Source organism: Ziziphus jujuba, chromosome 3 (genome assembly GCF_031755915.1).
Source record: "Ziziphus jujuba cultivar Dongzao chromosome 3, ASM3175591v1".
Taxonomy (NCBI): domain Eukaryota; kingdom Viridiplantae; phylum Streptophyta; class Magnoliopsida; order Rosales; family Rhamnaceae; genus Ziziphus; species Ziziphus jujuba.
In genome coordinates, this window is record NC_083381.1 from 1,987,002 (window position 1) to 2,006,409 (window position 19,408).

The following is a 19,408-nucleotide window of genomic DNA, read 5'->3' on the forward strand; positions in this document are numbered from 1 at the left end:
GATTCTGTGAAAGGCAGGCTAGCTTGTCTATGGACCCAGTATATATAATATTGGGTAAAATTTCTTTGCAATCTTTTATCAGCTAAGAAAATATCATGAATTTTTATGCAATTTTTCTGTAAACTTAAACTAGGTAATGCTAATTTTGCCGCTCTCCATCTTCTAATGGCTTAATTTTGTTTCACAGTTTTCTATATGTTGCATGTTTTTGTCAGGCAGCTGTACATATGCGCATCCAGTTGTTCCACCAAAATTTGGGGTCCTCATTCTCCACGCATGCAATATGAGTTTGGTCCCCTCTACATCCAATTCTCTAAAGAAGGTACGCCAAATTCCTTTTATCCGTTATTGTTGTCCCCAATATTACACTATCTTTCATCATAAGCACATGAAAGTCCCAAAAGGAAAAATAACAAAATAAATAAAGGTTGAAAAATTATAAAATGTTCTTTATGGATGCATACCCAATATTCGTCCAAAACTTTACTTCCACTTTACAACTTTGATATACAAATATTCCTCCATAGTGGGATATTGGGTGAAGATGCTGAAGCAAACATTGCGAATCCACGGTTGAGTTTTTTTTTTTTTTTTTTTTTTGGGATTAATTACAATTTTAGTGGTTCTATTTAAGATAATTATATTAATTTGAACCGTCAAATTTAAAATGTTATAATTTAAAACCGATTTTATATTTTAAAAGAATCAGAAAGAATCAGTTGGAAACCGGTGTTTCAAAAGTGCTGTAGGTTTAAAATCAACAATAAAACGTTTAATAAATAATGATGTTTATTTTTTTAATTATATAAAATGAGTAAAAGGATATTGACTATTTCTTTTAGCATAAATATTGATTATTATTCTTATATTGTTAATAGTGTTATTATAATAATATTGTAAATTTTTTTCTTATTTTAACTACTATATTATTAAACATAATAATTTTTTATTCGCCACAATTATATAAAAGGGAAAAATATTTAATGTATCAAATCTCATTTATTATAAAATTAGAAATTGAAAAAATAAATATTAGCTTTATTAACAACGATTAAAATTTCTATTTTTCGCAATAGTTAGTAGGAGAAGCTAAAATCAGAAGCCACTCTCTCGCGGCTTCTCAAAATCATAAGATTCTAGAGCAATCCTGAACGCAACCTTAGACTTTGACATTTCAATTTAATTTGATTCAACCAAGTTTTTGGCAAATGATCAATGGAGCTAAGTTAGCAATACTATGCTTGATTTGATGTTGTTGTATATTATGAAAGATTTAGGAAAAGCATTATTGAAGAAGCAATCACTTTTTTTGTTAGTTTAATAAGCATTTGTTAAATTATCATTTGAAAATTACAAAAAATTATAAAATTAGAATATGAACATTTGGTAAATTCGACTTTATTTACTTTTATATTTGTACTTTTAATATTATTAAAATTTTGACTCTGCATCTAGCATAATTTCACTAGCTACCCCAATTGCTTCTCAAATTCTCGCTCATGGGATAAATTGATTATTGAAGTATTTAAAATTTATAAATTTACAAAACAATTTTTTTATTAAAAAAAAATTTCTTTTATTAACTATTTTAGTTGTCTAAAAGCAACCCTAGCATACATTATAATTCAAATATCTCAAATTAGAGGCTTTAAGTTGCATCAATAAAACTAAAATGTATAAATTCGATTGGTGACGGGGCCATTAAACATATATCATTAGTAAAATAAAAAAAAGTAAAAAAATCAATTGGATTAAAATGAAAAATCAAAATTTGAAGACCTAAATTGAAATTTTTTAAATCTAAGAATCCAAAATGCCACTTATCCCAAATTTTTTTCAAATAAAAAATAAAGCAAGCATTGGAATTAACACCTTTTTTTTGTTTTTTGTTCCTTTTTTTATTTTTTATTTTTGATATATCTTAACTTAAATGAGTAGAAAAAATTTTAATTAGGCGTGAACATAATCCAATCAAAATCTTTGGGAAAATCATAATTATATAAACCACTTATTTGAGGATGATAACTAAGTTAGTGTAGATAAAACCGAATAGAAGATACCCGTACATATATAAGACATTATACTTTTTCAAATTATAGTGCATAATGCTTGTATAGAACAGTAACTTTACCGTTCAACTATTAAAAGATTTTGGGTTGAAAACTATGTATTGATACACATCTGTATTTATGCATAAAGTCATAAATTTACTTCATTATATTTTTAAAAATTAGGCAAAATAAATTGTTGCATTCCTTTAGAGAATAGAAATTGTTAATTTTCACAATTTTTTTTTTTTAAAGAAAGTTTTTACAATATTATTTTTTATTTTTTTGGGCCCTATATAATAAGCTAAGTGGATATCAAAATGCGATAGTCGGCAGCTTCTTATTGCCAAGAAATGCTCAATGATTTGGAGCACATGTAGGAACTTGGTGGCCAGCGCTCACGGTTAGAAAAGTCAACTCTCCGATGTTACGGTCCAACGACCAACGATATTAATTAATTTAAGCAAAGTTATTATTCGTCATGGAAATTAAAAACAAAGCTGAATTTGATATTTTGGATTTAGAAGAATAATTATGAATTACATCAAATAGTTAGACAACTTCTTGTATAATTTCAATTTATTAACAAAACATGCAATTAAGTATATATGTATACGAAAATTCTATGGTGATGATGGTCCGCATGAGGACTACAGTATTAGTAACGATTTTTCATAGTATTAACGACGATTTTTTAGAAAATCGTCATCAATACTATAAAAAACCGTCACCAGTACTGTGGTCCGCATGAAAACCGTCCACACCATAAACGGATTGTATATGTATATACATATAAGAAGCTCTGGAATGAGATAAAAATGACGGCTTCTTAATGCCCAAGGTATGCTCAATCATTTTGAAGAGAACAATTTGGAGCATTATTATTACTACTACTATTATTGTTATTATTACATTTTTTTAATTTAAGGTAGGGATTCATTTTTGTTATTATGACTACTATTATTCATTTATGTACTGACATCGTTTGATGATAACCAAAAAGTTAATAAAGCAAATGGTGGTCTTATTCTTTCTAAAATCTCATTCCTCAAAAGACTTTATTTTGTTCTATAAGTATGTTATGATTACATGGAGAATAGTAATCCCCCATTATGGGCGAGTTTCTATTTCAATCATGAAAAAAAAAATCCATTTCAAAAATTTTGAAATATTTTTTCCAAATAAAAATTTTGAACTGAATTTAAAAGGTAATTTTAGCAGTTAATAAAATTGTCTATACCTCTCTAGTTATACCATGAAGTCCAATCTTTAGTAATCCTTAGCCCAAGCTTATTGAGTGAGTACCTTGTTGAGATCACTGAATCCTTGTATCTTTATCTCCACTAAATATGAAAATTACAAAATTACAACATTAATATTATGAATTATTTAGAAAAATATAATTTAACACACAAATCCTATTTTTTTTTAACATTATTTAATTAAGTGAATCTTTCACACATTGTGTGGATATGGTTTATTCCAATAATAAATCCCACTTTCGAGCTGAGGTAAATTGTCCACCTAATAAGCCTTTAGATGACGGGCTAAGACTGAGATAGATGTCTTGAGAAAAGTAAATGTCCAAGAAGAGAAGATATTGAGATGAGCTGTGAGAAGTGACCAAGAAGAGATGATATTGAGACGGGCCGGGATAGATTTCCAGGACCATCTTCATCATAGATCATCTGACAAAGATATTGGAGTACCATGGAGATCAACAAGCAGAATAGACCTGAGAAAGACCAGGTCCAAGTCAAGTCCAACCTGTGTTAGAAATAATTTTATCTTCCAAGCCTAAATGGTTTATTTCCTGCATCTATCCAAAGGCTTGGGTTCCACCCTAAAAGTTTAACCCAATAGAGTCACCCTCTCAAACTCAGGACCACCTACCTTTTTCTTTTTCTATTTTTTTATTTTATTTTCTTTCTTGGCCGACACCCCTCAAACCAACAACCCAATTTCATCTCTTCCTGTCAAAATATCTCCACATCTCTGGGCTCATCTGGCTCAACATGTGTCATGGTATGGCCTACATTTGTGGCAGCTAGCATAGATACCAAGACCTTCACAGAGCCCTGGATAGGAGAAAGCTCTCATAGGAAATTTTATAGAAAATCGCAACATAGCCTTAGGGATTAAACTTACCTCAAAATTCTTTGCATAGAAAATGCATTTCAAAATATACAACCGTTTTATTCTCTCTCTTTTACTACAAAATTTCTATAAAATTACAGTACTCTAAAAAAAATAAAGGAATGAAGCATAAAACAATAATTAATAAACACAAATAGCAATATATAGTCTAACAAATCTACAATCCAATACCAGAGCATTCCAAATAGCAATATATAGTCTAACAAATCTACAATCCAATACCAAAAAATTAAAGGAACAAAGCATAAAACAATAATTAATAAACACAAATAGTAATATATGGGCTAACAAATCTACAATTCAGTATCAGAGTATTCTAAGGTTATTTTAAGAAACACAAATATTACAAAAAGAGGAGATATGATAATAAAAATAATATAGAGAAATAGAAAGAGGGTTTCTCTTGAATGCAGCAATGGAAGCAGATAGTCAGAGGAACTTGCAGTCGGGCAGTCAATCCACTATTTACTTTGACCCAGAGAAAAAGGTTGGGGTGCTAATCATCCCAATGAATGATACCCATCTAATTTCTAATAGTAATACTAAATAAACACAAACAAAAATAATAAATAAATAATTAATTAAATAGGAAATTAAAAAATTAATAATGATAAAGGTAATTTAAGAAATTTAAGTAGATATTTATAAAAATGGTTTTCTCTCAAAATCATCACTAATTCACTCCACTTGAAAATTTTATTTATTTAAAATGATTTTTCACAAAAATTAATAATTTTGTCTTCCCAAATATTTAAATATTATTATGAAAAATAAAAAATAAAAAAGATAAAATGAAATAAAATAAAATTTGAATAAGATTAAAATGAAACAAAATATTATTTAGATAAATATTCCAAAAATATTCGTTTAAAATAAATAGGTAAAATTAAGGTGAAAATAGTATGATATAATAAATATTATATACAAACAATTAAATAATTTGAAAGTGATTAATTGAACAACTTAAAATAACTTCAATAGACCAATGAGCTAGTTTTGCTATCATTCAAGTTTTGCACAAAAGCTTTGCATCCTTTCAAAGCAGACACGCAGCCATCCTTCCTCCAAAGCTAGCAGAACCACTTTATTGATAGCACATGCTTTAGCAGCTTCGAAATATTCAATGGTGTCACGAGCCAGAGACTTTAAGCACAAAACCTCTATGATCTCTAGCAACTGCACTAAAAAAACTGACATTATTCTTGGTGGAAGCACCAATGTTGATCTTGATAGCTCCACGAGAAGGGCTTTATCAAAGGGAGACGAAAACCACAAGGCCCTCGCAACAGGGCTATAGAAGAACAGATGATCCTCACTCTCCAGCTCAATACAACCATGCAAACACTTAAGATTCAAAACAGGGAGCTGTCGATCTATAAGAGTGGATTTAATAGGGAGGCTTAGGTTTAGAGTTTTACACGAAAGGAATTTCAACCTCTTATGGATAGTGCTTTTCCATATAATCTTGTACTAAGAAGACACAACAAAGCGACCATGATCAAAAGAATTAAAAATTAATTTGACACTAAAAGCTCCAAACTTACTCCCTAGTCAAATGGCCTTGTCCCTGTTACCCCTATTAAGCCAAAACATGTTTTTAATGCAACGCATAGTAAGATAATCAAGCAGAGCATTCAGTAACTCCCCTTACAACTACCGTCCAAATTCATGTAGGAATCAACCATACGAAACTAGTTATAGTCCACAACATGGTCTTGCAAATTTTTTCATCTTTTTGTAAAAGAAGAAAATAATGAGTATATATATATATATATATATGTTGTGTAATGCCAAAAAATGTTATAGCATGAGGACAAGAATTAACCATATCACAAAGCACTAAATTAAGACTATGGCAATCACATGGTGTATAAAAAGCTCTAGAATTTATATCTAAAAATCTCTTTTGTATGCCTTGTTTTTTACCTTTCATATCAGACCTATTATCATATACTTGTTCCCTTATATCAAATATATCAAGTTCAAAAATTTTTTTTTGTTATACTTGTAAGCATATCAAAAAAACCTTTCCCTCATGTATCATCTACTTTAAAAAATTATATAAAATACTCTTCTTTTTTAATTGGACCTGTTGATATATCTATACATCTTAATATAAAAGACATTTGTTCTTTATGGCTTACATTACAGTGACGTATGACTAAAAGGTACTTTTGCTTCTTTTATGTTTTTTAGTTATAGTACTTTTTATTTCTAATCTTAACATATTTATTAACTCATTTTGTATGTTATGGCTAAGATAATAAATATGAATTTTACCATGTTGAATATGTTTAAGGTGTTCTTACATGATCAAATTCTGCAATCATTTCAATTAAACCTAAAAAATTTCTGTTATTATCTTAATTAATCTTCTCATTTGTACCATAACTGCCAAATTATTTTTTGCAAGATTTTTAACTACGTCAATAATTTTTATTAATATGTTCCTTCAATGCTCTTTTTCCTTATATATATTTTATAGTAAATTTTGATCAATGGTTTTATTTTTAAGTAATTTCATTTCAACATCATATATTCATATTTATAATATGTTCACTGCTTGTTTCATGACAAGCTTCATGACTTTTGATTTTTTTAAGCTTGGCTTGTTTCATGACTTTTGATTTTTTTAAGCTTGGCTTATTTCATGACTTTTAAGCTTCACCCTAAGATTTTTCAAATCTCGACATCCTTGGTTTGTGAAATGAATTCTAATTGATTTTTGTCTAAATAATTTACAACAAAAGCAAAATACTTTATCTAATTCTTTTGAATATACTAGCTGTCTACTACCATGTTTTTCTCCTTTTGGTAATTTTCGAATGTAATGAACCATAGAAAGTGTTTAGAATTTTCATCATTTGGAGAAAAATAAATTGGTTTACCTAATTGGACATTTTTCAACTAATAAATCTATTAAATTTGTATTTATATTTTTCCTTTGTGCTGAATCATTTATATTTTTAACAATTGTTTAATCAATATATTATTAAAATTTTTATCTTCCTGATCAATTAATTCATCTTCTTCTAAATTATTATTATCTTCTTTGTTAATATTAATATTTGGTGAAGTAGATTTGGAATCATTAGAAAGTTCTCGACAAGTTTCTTTTTGTCCTAATAATGTATCATATTGTAGTGAAAATTCAATTGTTTTTCATTTAAATTTTCAATTAGTTTTTCTTTTGGTTTTTAGTACTTGTAACAAACCTATCAATTGTACCTTTTTGAGATTGAATAAATTCTTCTATTTTTCTTTTTTGCATATCCAAAATCATATTTTATAGTAGACATATTTATATTCAAAAAATAAAAAATACAGGTCACTAATATTTTACCAAAATAAAAATGCTTAGAAATAAAAATAATAATAAAACCTAATTTATGGCTTGTACTTTTAATTTGATGATACTTTAAAGTTTGACATTATTACCTGCATGAAAATAATAAAATAACAAACAAATATTAACTCAGATTAATTAGAATAAGCATCTAGAAGAATAATTGGCCCAGATTACAAAACCATGTAAGGATTAAAATCTAATCAATTTAGTTGAATAAAAGATATAAAGAAAAAATGAAAACACAAACTAGAGAAACATGAAGTATATGTGTATATATATACATATATATTTTTATGAACAACAAAAATAATTAGCAAATAACTACAGAATTCATATAAAATAATATGTATATATATATATATATTAGGAGAATGAATATAAATTTATTAAAATAAATAACAATTGACAAGTTTACTTTTTATTTTAGAGTCCTGAATTAGAATTGCAAATTGTATAGGATGAGTATCAAAGATTAAACAAATATGAAAAATAAATGAATGAGAAGAGAAAAAAAAAAAAAGTGAGCAAGAGAAAAAACACATAAATTGATGAATAAAGAAGAGTATTTAACATGAGTTTTCTCTTTTTCTACCGTTAAAATCTAGTTGATTTTAGAAATAGAATAAAAAAAGTTTTACTTAAGACTTGATTGGTGTTTTTTTTTTTTTTTTTTTTCTAAAGATAAAAATAATTAAAGATAACTATGGTAATAAATGATCAATTAGAGATACTTCAGAATTATACCAAAGTCAACTAATCATGTTTCTAAAATCACTTAATAATTATATTATATTTAATAATTACACATGTATATATAATATAGAGGAAAAATATTTTGGGGGAGACCCCAATAAAATGGGGGCCTTAAGCCGGCCCTGTAGCCAGGAAGCGCTTTGATAAGATTGGCCTCTTGAAGTGCAACAACCTCAGGGTTGAGTTCTGATGGAGAGACACCTAAGGAGAGTGTCATAATACAGATGGAAAGGCACAAGGCAAAGTTCGAGAGGACCATCATGCATGGCATGTTACACAAAAATGTGTTCCATTTTATGTAGAGATAATTATTGTGACAAGAACGCCATTTCCATAATTCTTAGTTAGCTACTAGCTTTATATGTCTATTGGATCTCTCCTAAAAATACAAGTCAAGTTGCTTTTGAAAACCAAAATCCAAAATCACATAATACCTATCGATATAGTACATAAGCAACGCAAGACTCTACAATCTACCATGCTACACTAAAAAATATGGAAACGGTATAGGCGTAAAAGTGAGGAAGATCCTTCTCCTATTCCTTTTTTTTTTTTTTTTTTTTTTTGGTCCAACTGAAAAAGGGAGGATTGGACAAAATTCATGAAACATATAAAAGATCCAAGTGAATGGAAAGGTAAATTAGGAGAGAGAAAGAAGCAGAACTCCCTTCAAAGAAGAAAGGACGAAAAGTAAAAGAACAAATGGGAAATAATCAATTGCAAACGAAACAAGGAAGAGAATACAAAACAATAAAAACCAAGCCATTGATTTTCATAGAGAGCCATTATTGTTGATTATGATTGATTGTTGTCATACAACTCTTTAACATTTTTTATTTTTTTCTGACAGAGTAATGTACCCCATAGAATAGCAGCCAAGTTGGAACAAACATGTTTCATTGTCTTAAGTCTCGTCGTTTGGTGTTGATGTTCCAAAATCTGAGGCTAATTTGGATGATAAATGTGCGGCAGTTATTATAACTATCATGGATAATTTGCATCAAATTAATATACAATTTTCTGGTCTTTGCAAAGCTCGTTTCCTTGTGTCCTATTAACCCAATAAGCAATAGCCACCTGTAAGCTGTTTCTACCAATCACCTTTCACCAACAACTGTTAGTCAAGTTGCCCCAAGTGAAAAGGCAAAGCCGATAGGACAGGTGGACTAATTAGTGGAAACAGAATGTAAGGCTTTTGTTTAATTTTTTAAAATACAAAAGCTATAGCCGCAAAACTTCGCAAAGTAAAGGCATTTGTGTCATTTTCCCAAGTAACTACTACATAACTCAAGATTGCAAAACAAAAAATACAAAGTTTAACAAAATCAAACACCTTTGAAGTTGCTACCCCTTGGCAGAAAAACTGTGTGTGTATAAATTAGTGATTAGTATTCTTTATGGCTCTGGAAATATGTCCGGGTTAGAAGCCTTTTAGCGGTCAAAACAGGGAATATAAAAAAAATTAAAAAAAAAAAAAGAAGAAAGAAAAAGGTGCAAGGGCTTACCCTAACTGGAAAAATTCCCATGCAGAAAATGCTAGAAATGTAACAAAAACACCAGCCTTTCACATGTTTAGCTCCACCTCCTTTTATCCTCCTCCTCATCCACAGGAGTATACCATTCTGGCCGACGCTTCAGGTTGCTCAACCTGTAGTTCAGAAGCAATTCCTCATCACAAAGTTCTCTTGTAGCCACCAGAACAAGAGTCTTCAGAATAGGGACATCTGAGCCACCATTTCTTGAACTCCCAGATTTGAACCAAAAGCTGCCGAATCTCCTCATATTTGCATCTTCTGCTCTCCCAAAAATCACATTTGGAATATAAGCTCGCATGTCCTTTTCAGTTAATGGGAAGTCATACGGGCAAATCATAACATTTGGGGTCATGCCCTTTGCAGGGTGGTTGGCATAATGAGCCAAAGCTAATGGGTTTCTCCGTTCTAGTATGTTGCTACCATATCCCACTCGTGTCCCCTCCAATGGCTTACTGAGAAGTCTCCACAATCGGTCTGAACCTTTCTCATTACCTTGCACATTACGTTTCATCTCCGGCATAATGAAGCCATCCCACACTTCACGGGTTTCACCCCCAAAACCCCAAGGTTGGGCATTAATAACAGTTCCATCATACCTTGTGATCAAATATGGATTCTGTGCATCAACTCTTGGGTATCCAGGAATATAGCGGTAATAAGCTGGGGAATATATTATGCCAGGGTAAATGGCTACGACAGTGCCAATATCAGCATTACCATTTAAGAATAAACCTAGTCCTGCTTCCTTGTGGGGTATCTGAGAAGGTCTGGTATCAAGTGTGAAGCCGATAAGATCCTTTAATCTCTGAGAGAGCTCGGTCCGATTAAAAGGCCTTGTCTCAGGTACATCTGCACTGAAAAGACATTAATTGTTCAACCTCCACCCAGTAATCAGAAGAAGGAAAATAAATAAATAAATAATAAAATAAAATAAAAATAAAAGGTGCTTATCATGATCATGATGGTATTAATGCCCTATGGCACCTTTTCCTATGAGCTGCCGTATGGATCAAGTATGATGGCTTCAATATTTCAGCATATCACAATTTCAAATGAACATCAACTTATAATTTCAAAACAATTGCTTCATTATCCAATGCAAATTGTTAATATTGTTATTCACCGAAAAAAAAAAAAAAAATCATAATATTGTTAGAAAGGGGTCCATTCCAAATGAACTTGATGAATCCGTCATTACCCATTCAAGAGGTAAAGGGTGACATAGTGTAGATGTTGCTGCATCAGTCATACAACCAAATAAGTTGTACAACTGATGCAGTTAAAATAATTTGGTTGCTAAAATTATTCTGACTAGACAAGTAAACTTCTACTGACACCATAATTAAGTTAACATATTTAGGTTGATAACTCAAGAACCCATGGATAGGATTTCAAAATAACAAAGTTAGGTCATGTTTAAGTTACCATCAAGAGATGTAGAATAGGAACACAATTATTTTTTAGAACTGTTATCTAGCATAGGAGTTTGATAGTTTCCTAGTTGAACTAGTTTCCAGTTTACTTTAGGTATCCTTTTTCAAATGGTTGTTTTACTTTTATTAGAAATGGGACACTCCACTAGAACCTTATTAGATGCACTCATTGAGATTATGAATTCTCAAATAAAGTTATTTTGGGATTTCCCCTACTCTTCCCGGTTGTTGAATTTGCTCTCTAATCTGCCCACTCTGTCCATTTTCTCCCACTTTCTTCAAGTTTTCTCCCCTCTATTTCAAATTCTGTATTCTTCATCTCTCTTCAGTTCATCCTATATCAATTTCATAAATGCACTTTCATGTCCTTCATGACCAAGTCAACAAAACAAGCACTAAGACTCTTCCTCACATGTACTCTGTCCAACATAATGGGGTAGCAAGTGGGTCTTTACACATACAAAACACTACTACCAGAAACAGAGGTCAAAAGGATTCAAAGACGGGCACAGAAAGGAAATTAGTGCTGTGATACCATGTTAGTTACCATTCAGAACTTTACGTTATTAGAAAGTGAGCTTAGTTATGCACATCAAGTCAACAAAAAAGGGCTTAACATGTTAAATGCAGTAAAATTGGTAGATAGCATGACAGAATATTGTAGATGAGAATTCAAACTCACTAAAAAACAATACAAAGTTTTCTCAGAAAAATATCAAACAGAAACTCACCAGGATGGTTTGTAGGTGATCTATTTTTGCCAACAGCAAAACTAAGGCCACTTCGACGAGAACTGGCATTAGATTGTTCAGGTGATTCAATTGGCTCATTTTTTATCTTTGCATCAGGAAGAAGAATTTCATCCATAGATGTACAGAAGCTTTTAATTTGCAAATGGACATTTTCTTGGACCTGTTTCTCTTGATCAGCAACAGAGAATTTACTTGCCATGTCTATGATCTCCTCAGCATCTGCTTCCTCAGCATTCCTTCCCAAAAACTTATAGCTGGAGATCCAAATTTTAATTAGCGTAAACTGAAAACACCCTAAGGAACAAGAAGGGGTATTTCAAGAGCATGAAAGCTGATAAAAGGCAGAAGAAAATCTACATAAACCCAATTCCCATGGAATAGAAAACAAGAAGGCAATAGATTACACCTGCAAAAATAAACTAAAAGATGCCCTTACATTCACTTCTATTGGATTTATTAAGACCTTTCTATGAATTAGTGCAGTCATGATGCTAGCTTTTGAAGATCTAAGGATCCAATTGTATTGTCAATTAACATGCAATGTAAATTGCTTTTTAAGCCATCAAAATCGAATAAATTAAAATGGTCCACAATTTTGAGATGATCAACATAAGATGCTTAAGTGCCTCAATTATACTATTGGCTTGCTTGTATCCAGCGAAAACCATGTATGTCAAAACTACATAATAGTATGTATATTTAACCTGATAATACGACACATCAGTCACAATAGCTAGATCAAATGGAAAAAAATATTCTTTTGCAAAACTCAGGCAAGATATGTTTTATATTGGAAGCTATACTTTTAGTCCAGAAATTGTTTTCAAAGAATCCCTACAAATTTCTAACATAAATAGCAGAAATTCCATTTAACACCGTTTAATAAGAAAGAAATTAAAAAACCACAATTAATTTCATGGTAAAAATAATCTAATTATAAATTAGAACCTTTTTATGATAAGAAAACATTCAAATCACATCAAATTTCATGGTACAATCTATTTAAATATTTTATATTAGACTGCTAAAACAGAAAACTACTGGAACTAGAGGGCCCACAAGTATGTTTAATCCAACTTTCTATTTTTCAAAAAGTTAAGATGGTATTCATCCAATAAAACAATGCCAAGGATAGGATCGTAACAATATAATTAGTACTTTGAAAGAAAAACTTAATAAATGATGTTAAGTCATCAACAAACCCAAAAGTTTTAACTTAACAGTGGACCCAACGATAAATGTCAAATTAAAACATGTAGGCCTGAACAATCACCGGACACAACTTCATTTCTTTCCACATGCAAAAGGATAATTTACTAGAAATAGCAGTCAATATAAATCCAACATAAGACAAAGCAGATGGCAAGATATGATACCATACCATATCAAAGTTACCATCAAACCCAAAAACTTAAATTATTGGCCTACTAGGTAGTAGTCTCAACTCTGTGTTGACAAGATTGACAGACCATAAACTACAAATGTTTTAAGCACAAGTAAAGTTGAAACAACAACAGTTTTAAGTTACTGTACACAAATATAAAAAACTAGCATCCCCTCTCATTGACTCAAGTTAGAAATTTGAAGGGGAAACCATAAAAATAGGGTTTGATCGCATCAAGAAAAATAAAGGAAAATAATAAAAAGCGTATCCAATAGCATAAATTCGTAAAGATATTTTTATAGATATGTGAAATTATGGTTAAATGCTATAGAGATATTTAAATAAATGGACTTATTTACACTGTAACTAAGTTGAATGTCAAGGGATATAAAAAGCTGCCATCATAAGTATTACATAGGCTTAACCACATGCAAAAAGCAGTAAGAATTATTTTTGCATATGGTAATAGTAAAAGAAAAAACAAGACCTTCAAAGTGTTTCTATGTAACACTTCGCCTCCACTAGCAGACCTATCACTCTGTGATATTGTCCTCAATTTAACTATAATATGAAGCTTTTTTTTTTTTTCCAAAGCTTCCCATGAGATCACCCATCTTAAAATTGTTTTCGATTGAGCACACTTAACTTTGGAATTTTTTCAAATCCTAAAGCCAACTATTTTGAAAAAGCTACAACATTATAAGAGCAACTATTGTTACATTTGAATCATCTACTGATCTACATTAAAACATACCCCACACCCGCTCACATTGGTTGTTACAATCCACCCCCTTTGAAATCCAATAGCATCCTCACTAGCACATTTCTGACCGAACACAAGCTCTGATACCATTTGTAACGCCCCACCTCCACTGGCAAACCTGTCAATTGTTCCCAATTTAACCACCGCATTCAATATGGGTTTTTTTTCAGAGCTTCCTAGGAGATTACCCATTCTAAGATTGCTATCGCCTAAACACACTTAACTTCTGAGTTCTTTCGAACTCTAAAACCAACTACTCTAAAAAGACCTCGGCATTATAAAAGTGAATATTATTACATTTGAATTATCTCCCGATCTACACCCAAACAATATAGGATTGGACACCAAGTAGCCTACCAATGCCCTGAACCCACCCACACTGGTCATCAAATTCTAGGTCTTCGGGGATGTCAATTGGAAAGCTTAAATGCAATTCTAATCTCCCATTACTTACTCGCAGGCAAATTATGGTTCCCACATTGTGGCTCACATACATCATCATTTCTTTTACACAATTCCACTTGCTTCGCATTTTGAAATTGTTTCAATTAGTAAAGATAAAGTACAGTTCTTCCATTACAAAATGACCCTCCAATAGGATGGAATAGGACTGTGTACTGCCACTTGTTATATGTTTAAGAAGCTAAATATTGCATTACCGCTGCTGAACAATCGGTGAGGTACTAGGTGAAAGTGGCAGTATTTTTTCCAGCCAAGTATGCTTATGGCAACACAAAGGATAATTCATCATAGGAAAGGGTGGCCGAGAAAAAGGTATGGGTAAGAGGCTCTTAAACCATATGGATGACTTAGAAGAGCATGTACACTTCGGGTTCATATCTTTCAGACTGATAATTGTATTACTGAGATAAGTTTATATTGTTCAGGAAATCTTGGTTATGCACAGATTCCCTCACCACTTGCTATAAAGTTGACAAGAAATTTTGCTAAAAGATAAACATTTCAAAGAACAGCCTTGTAATGTACATTGTGGTTCCAATCATTGAAGAGGACACTAGGATGTTTAATAGCGTGGAACATTGTTAAATATCAATGTCAAATTCTTTTCAACTACTTTCTACTTGTATGTGAATTTCCCTCTTTGCTTCAGCTCTTAATCCCGTGGATCTTCCTTTATTGGGTTTGGTTTTCTTTAAAAGATTGCTCACAGAAAGCTCACGAGTTTGTTGGAAACCACTCGTATAGTAAGAGAAAAAAACCAAACTTCCCTTATTGGAAAAGAAAAATTGACCCAAAGAGTGAGACAAGTTGAGAATGCAAACTCGCCAAATAGTGAAAGTGAGAGCAAAAAATAAAAAAAAAAAAAACATTGCATTACAGTTTTGTATTTCTATTAGCTGCAATCATTTGGAAACCCTGTGCCAGATATCCAAAGGCTCTCAATTCTCTGGTCTCGATAGCTAAAGAAGAATGTGCTCCGAAAGTGATGGAAAAAAACCTAGCAGCAGATCAAAGGAATATATTCTTTATCTTTGTGATGTATCATTTGGTAAGGCGTTCATAGATAATACTGAATAGTTGTCAAATTTCTACGCACCCAAAGAAAGTGAATTCTCAACTACTCTTAACACCATTACACATGGCAAAGGGTAATAACAAAATGGTTTTTGAAACAAGAACATAATATTTAGATGACAGGTGTCAAATTTCTGTGCCAAAGTTCTGTTATGAAAGTTCAGTGGAGCAGTAACAAAGAAGTTCATGGCAATGTTTCTTTAGCGGAGAAGATGGTTGTTGCATACTGCTCTTAATTCAAATTGCTACTTGTAATTCTGTCGCTCGCTATTTTACTAACTGCTCTCATTTTATCGAATTTATTATAATTAGATATTGGAGTTTGTTATGCAAAACAGTACCTCATATATTTCCCTAAGCCTCGAAGAAAACCAGTCCAGTTTTTCATCATTCTTGAATTGTAATGCTTTTGAGCTTGTTCTCTAATTAATGGAAAACACCCCTAGGTTTCTCAGATCTGCTATCTGATTCTTCTAAAGAGTTTATTACTCTTTGAGAAACTATCTATGTTGATTATGGAGGAATACTACAACTGTAATGAGGCATACACGATATATTTTAAGTTTATATTACTTCATTGAAGAATTCCTCCCTCATGGATCACAAGAACAAGGTCAGCCATTTCCAACCCAATGAGCTCACCTTCTTTTACATGGCACATCTTATCAAATACATTAAATAATTTCCACCTTCATGACTAGAGTTCATGCATATTTACAGCATTACACTCTTATCCTCATTATAATGTCCACATAAGTACTCAAAAAGAAGTAGCTAGAACATAAGTTGGTCTTGATGCTTATAAAGTTTGGAAGTTATATAAGCAATACATTTTGGTTAAGTCACAGAATATGATTAATTAGGATACGGTTATAGTTAATTCATTTAGCTATGAAATATGAATACAAAAGTACTTACAGAATAGAATGTACAATGAAAATCAACCACGTATTAGCAAGGAAGTGTAGCATTTTCATGTATTAAATGGTGTTAGAAGAGAGAAGAAATAGACCTAAAGGGGTATTAATTGAAGCCACGAGAACAAACATGATGGCATGGCATATAATTCAATAGAAGATGGCGCTTTTGAATAATCATAATCACAAAACAAGAATCACATAGAAGTTCAGAAATGATTAGCATATAAACATTGTTGATACTATTAGATCTCTGGAAACGCTTGAGCACAATCATAAATTTAAACCCGGTGAAAGAAATCCATCAATAAAAGCATAGAAATTAGTCATAGAGCTCATCAACTAATTTGGTACTATGAACTGATATTTCGTCTATCAAGCTTACTGTACAACAACGAATTGCAGCATAATAACCATGGACAAGCAAATTCATCTTTAAAAGGGACAAGTTGTATCTTCAATGAAAAATAATGTTACACTGACCTTGTGTAAAGGAACAAGCGATTAATGTCTGCCTCATATTGCTGTTTCCTTGGATCCCTAGCAAACATGGGATTTTTTGCAAGAGTTTTCACAGCCTGAAAATCAAATGCTTAAAAATTACATTACCAAACATAAGAAGAGATAAGAATATTATAGCATAGTCTTACAATTTCATCAAGTTTTTTTAATGGACCCATTAAATACCAATATGCAAAATCATCTGAAACATTTTATGAAGAAACCTACAGCGAAGTAACACTTTTTTTGAAAAAAAACATTACATAAGATGATCAATGGTTACGGAAGTTTCACTAGACTTAGTTCTTCAACATGTGCATTATATAGTTCATTAGAATTATTTATAATTTTAAGTTTTACCATTTCAGCATAATTATTTTAACATTCTGCCTTAGCATGCCTAATATCATAAAGCATGAACTGATGATGCACTAACTATTTAACATTAGGGGGAAAAAAAAATTTGTTGAAAGAATAGCCAAAAAAGAAGTATCTGATCAAACATGCAAGAAAATGAAATGTAATGCTTTAGGCTTACTTCGTTTTTTTCTATTTTTTCTACCTAAAGGACCATTGGAATTCTGATCATTACGAACTTAGACACTAAGATTTACTTTATCCTTATCCTTTATATGATCCAGCATCTTGGCATCCTTAATTTATGCATGAACCCAATATATAAATCTTATCAAATAAACTAATTACTTCAATATAATACCCAAAACTCAAAGAAGTAGTCCAATTTTTTTCATAATATTTTGCGAAACCCATATATGCATTTTCTGTAGAAGTCATTAATCTCACTGAAATCCCCAGTACCCTCCTTACATTTTCCATTCAAAACGCCCACCCAAAAGATTAATTTTCCCAAAAAGGAAAACTTAAAAACAATACAAAGCACTCAACTTCAATGCGAAAACGAAATGATAAAAAAAATAAATAAAACAAACATTTGTCTAACCGTGACCTCTCTGTTTGACAGCTGAGAAAAATGGAAGGAAAAACAAAATAAACGAAACGAAATAAACAGAAAATGGAAAAGTGGTGGAGAAGGAGTGACAAACCTCTTGAAATTTTTGAAAAAGAAAAGCCATTAGGAAGAACCCAATCCAGTACAGGAGGAAGCTGCTAACTCAAAGCACAAAGCTGAAGCTCACCAAAATCCCCTCCAAACGCGTACAGTACGGCTTCTTTTATTTACCCTCCGTTTGGATCCGTCAGGCAAAAATAAATAAGTAAATAAATAAAGCATTAGGTAATTTCAATTTTGCTTTTTATTTATTTAGGTTAGAGCAAGATTATTTGAGAAAATAAAGATAAGGAAAAATAAAACTAGTCATCAATCTATAAGAGGAAGCCTGATCAAATTACTGGGATTTTACTTAAAACAAGGAAGAATATGGAGAGGAAAAGAAAAAAAAGAATATGGACTTCTCCAAAACCCATTTTTTAAGCTTCCCCTGTTTTTTTTTTTTTTTTTGGGGGGGGTGGGGGGGGAGGGGGTGAATAATAATATTAATGTTTTGCCTTTAAAGATGCTATAACTTTTTAGAGTATAAATATTATAACTTGGAATCACATATTTATTTTCCTAATAAATATTAAATGAGAAAATTACTTTATTAAAATACATTAATTTGAATTCATACATCACTCTTGATAAAAAAAAATAATAATTTTTTATTCTTAAAATATTATACCACTTTGAATGATTTTATTCTCACAATAATAACATATACATTAACCATAATATTCATAATCAACTTTTTTTTTTTGGGGTCATTTTGATAAAAATAAAATTTTGGAAAATAATTTATAGTGAAAATATAACTTTACAGATTTCTTATACACAGAGCACCATAAGTTGTAGAAAATTAAGTATTTGTTTGAGAGTGATTATAAAATGATTAGAATCACATTCAAAGAGATATATAAAAGAGCTTTTTATAATGTTAGCAATTATGCGATATCTTGGTTTTATGCCAAATCTCCATGTTAGCAGCAGCATAATCCATCCGATCAAAGAGACTCACAATCAAGTCTAACGAAGAAACACCCATAAACACCTCCACATAGGCAACTCTCTCATACATGGCCTTTATAATAGCGCACCAACTATAACCAAGCTCTCGTACCAAATGTCATAGGGGTTAATTTCAATTTTAAATTTATTGCAAGGTTTAAAAGATGCCTTCTTAGCCTCTCAAATGAGATCCATACAATAGAGAAACGAGTATCAAAAAGCAAATATAATCATAAATAGGGGTAGACATTCGATTG

The 19,408-nt window shown here is 31.0% G+C and overlaps 1 protein-coding gene across 6 annotated transcripts; it reads right to left on the reverse strand.

Annotated features, from left to right (window-relative positions):
• Window positions 1-5,113: 5,113 nt before the first annotated feature.
• Window positions 5,114-18,607, reverse strand: LOC107405620 (uncharacterized). 6 transcript variants are annotated; one of them, XR_009638467.1, is made up of 5 exons: window positions 18,193-18,605; window positions 17,111-17,205; window positions 12,007-12,281; window positions 9,813-10,691; window positions 5,114-5,381 (listed from the first exon to the last, which is right to left on the reverse strand). XR_009638467.1 is itself a non-coding variant. In XM_025069148.3 (4 exons), the coding sequence occupies exons 2-4, from the start codon at window positions 17,145-17,147 to the stop codon at window positions 9,880-9,882; spliced, it is 1,164 nt and encodes a 387-aa protein (XP_024924916.3). In that variant the 5' UTR covers window positions 17,148-17,205; window positions 18,193-18,607; the 3' UTR covers window positions 9,482-9,879. The 6 variants fall into 6 exon arrangements, 2 of the variants coding, with proteins under 2 accessions (XP_024924916.3, XP_015868179.3); XR_009638466.1 differs by lacking the exon at window positions 5,114-5,381 and adding an exon at window positions 5,428-5,549; XR_009638464.1 differs by lacking the exon at window positions 5,114-5,381 and adding an exon at window positions 5,432-5,570.
• Window positions 18,608-19,408: the final 801 nt, after the last annotated feature.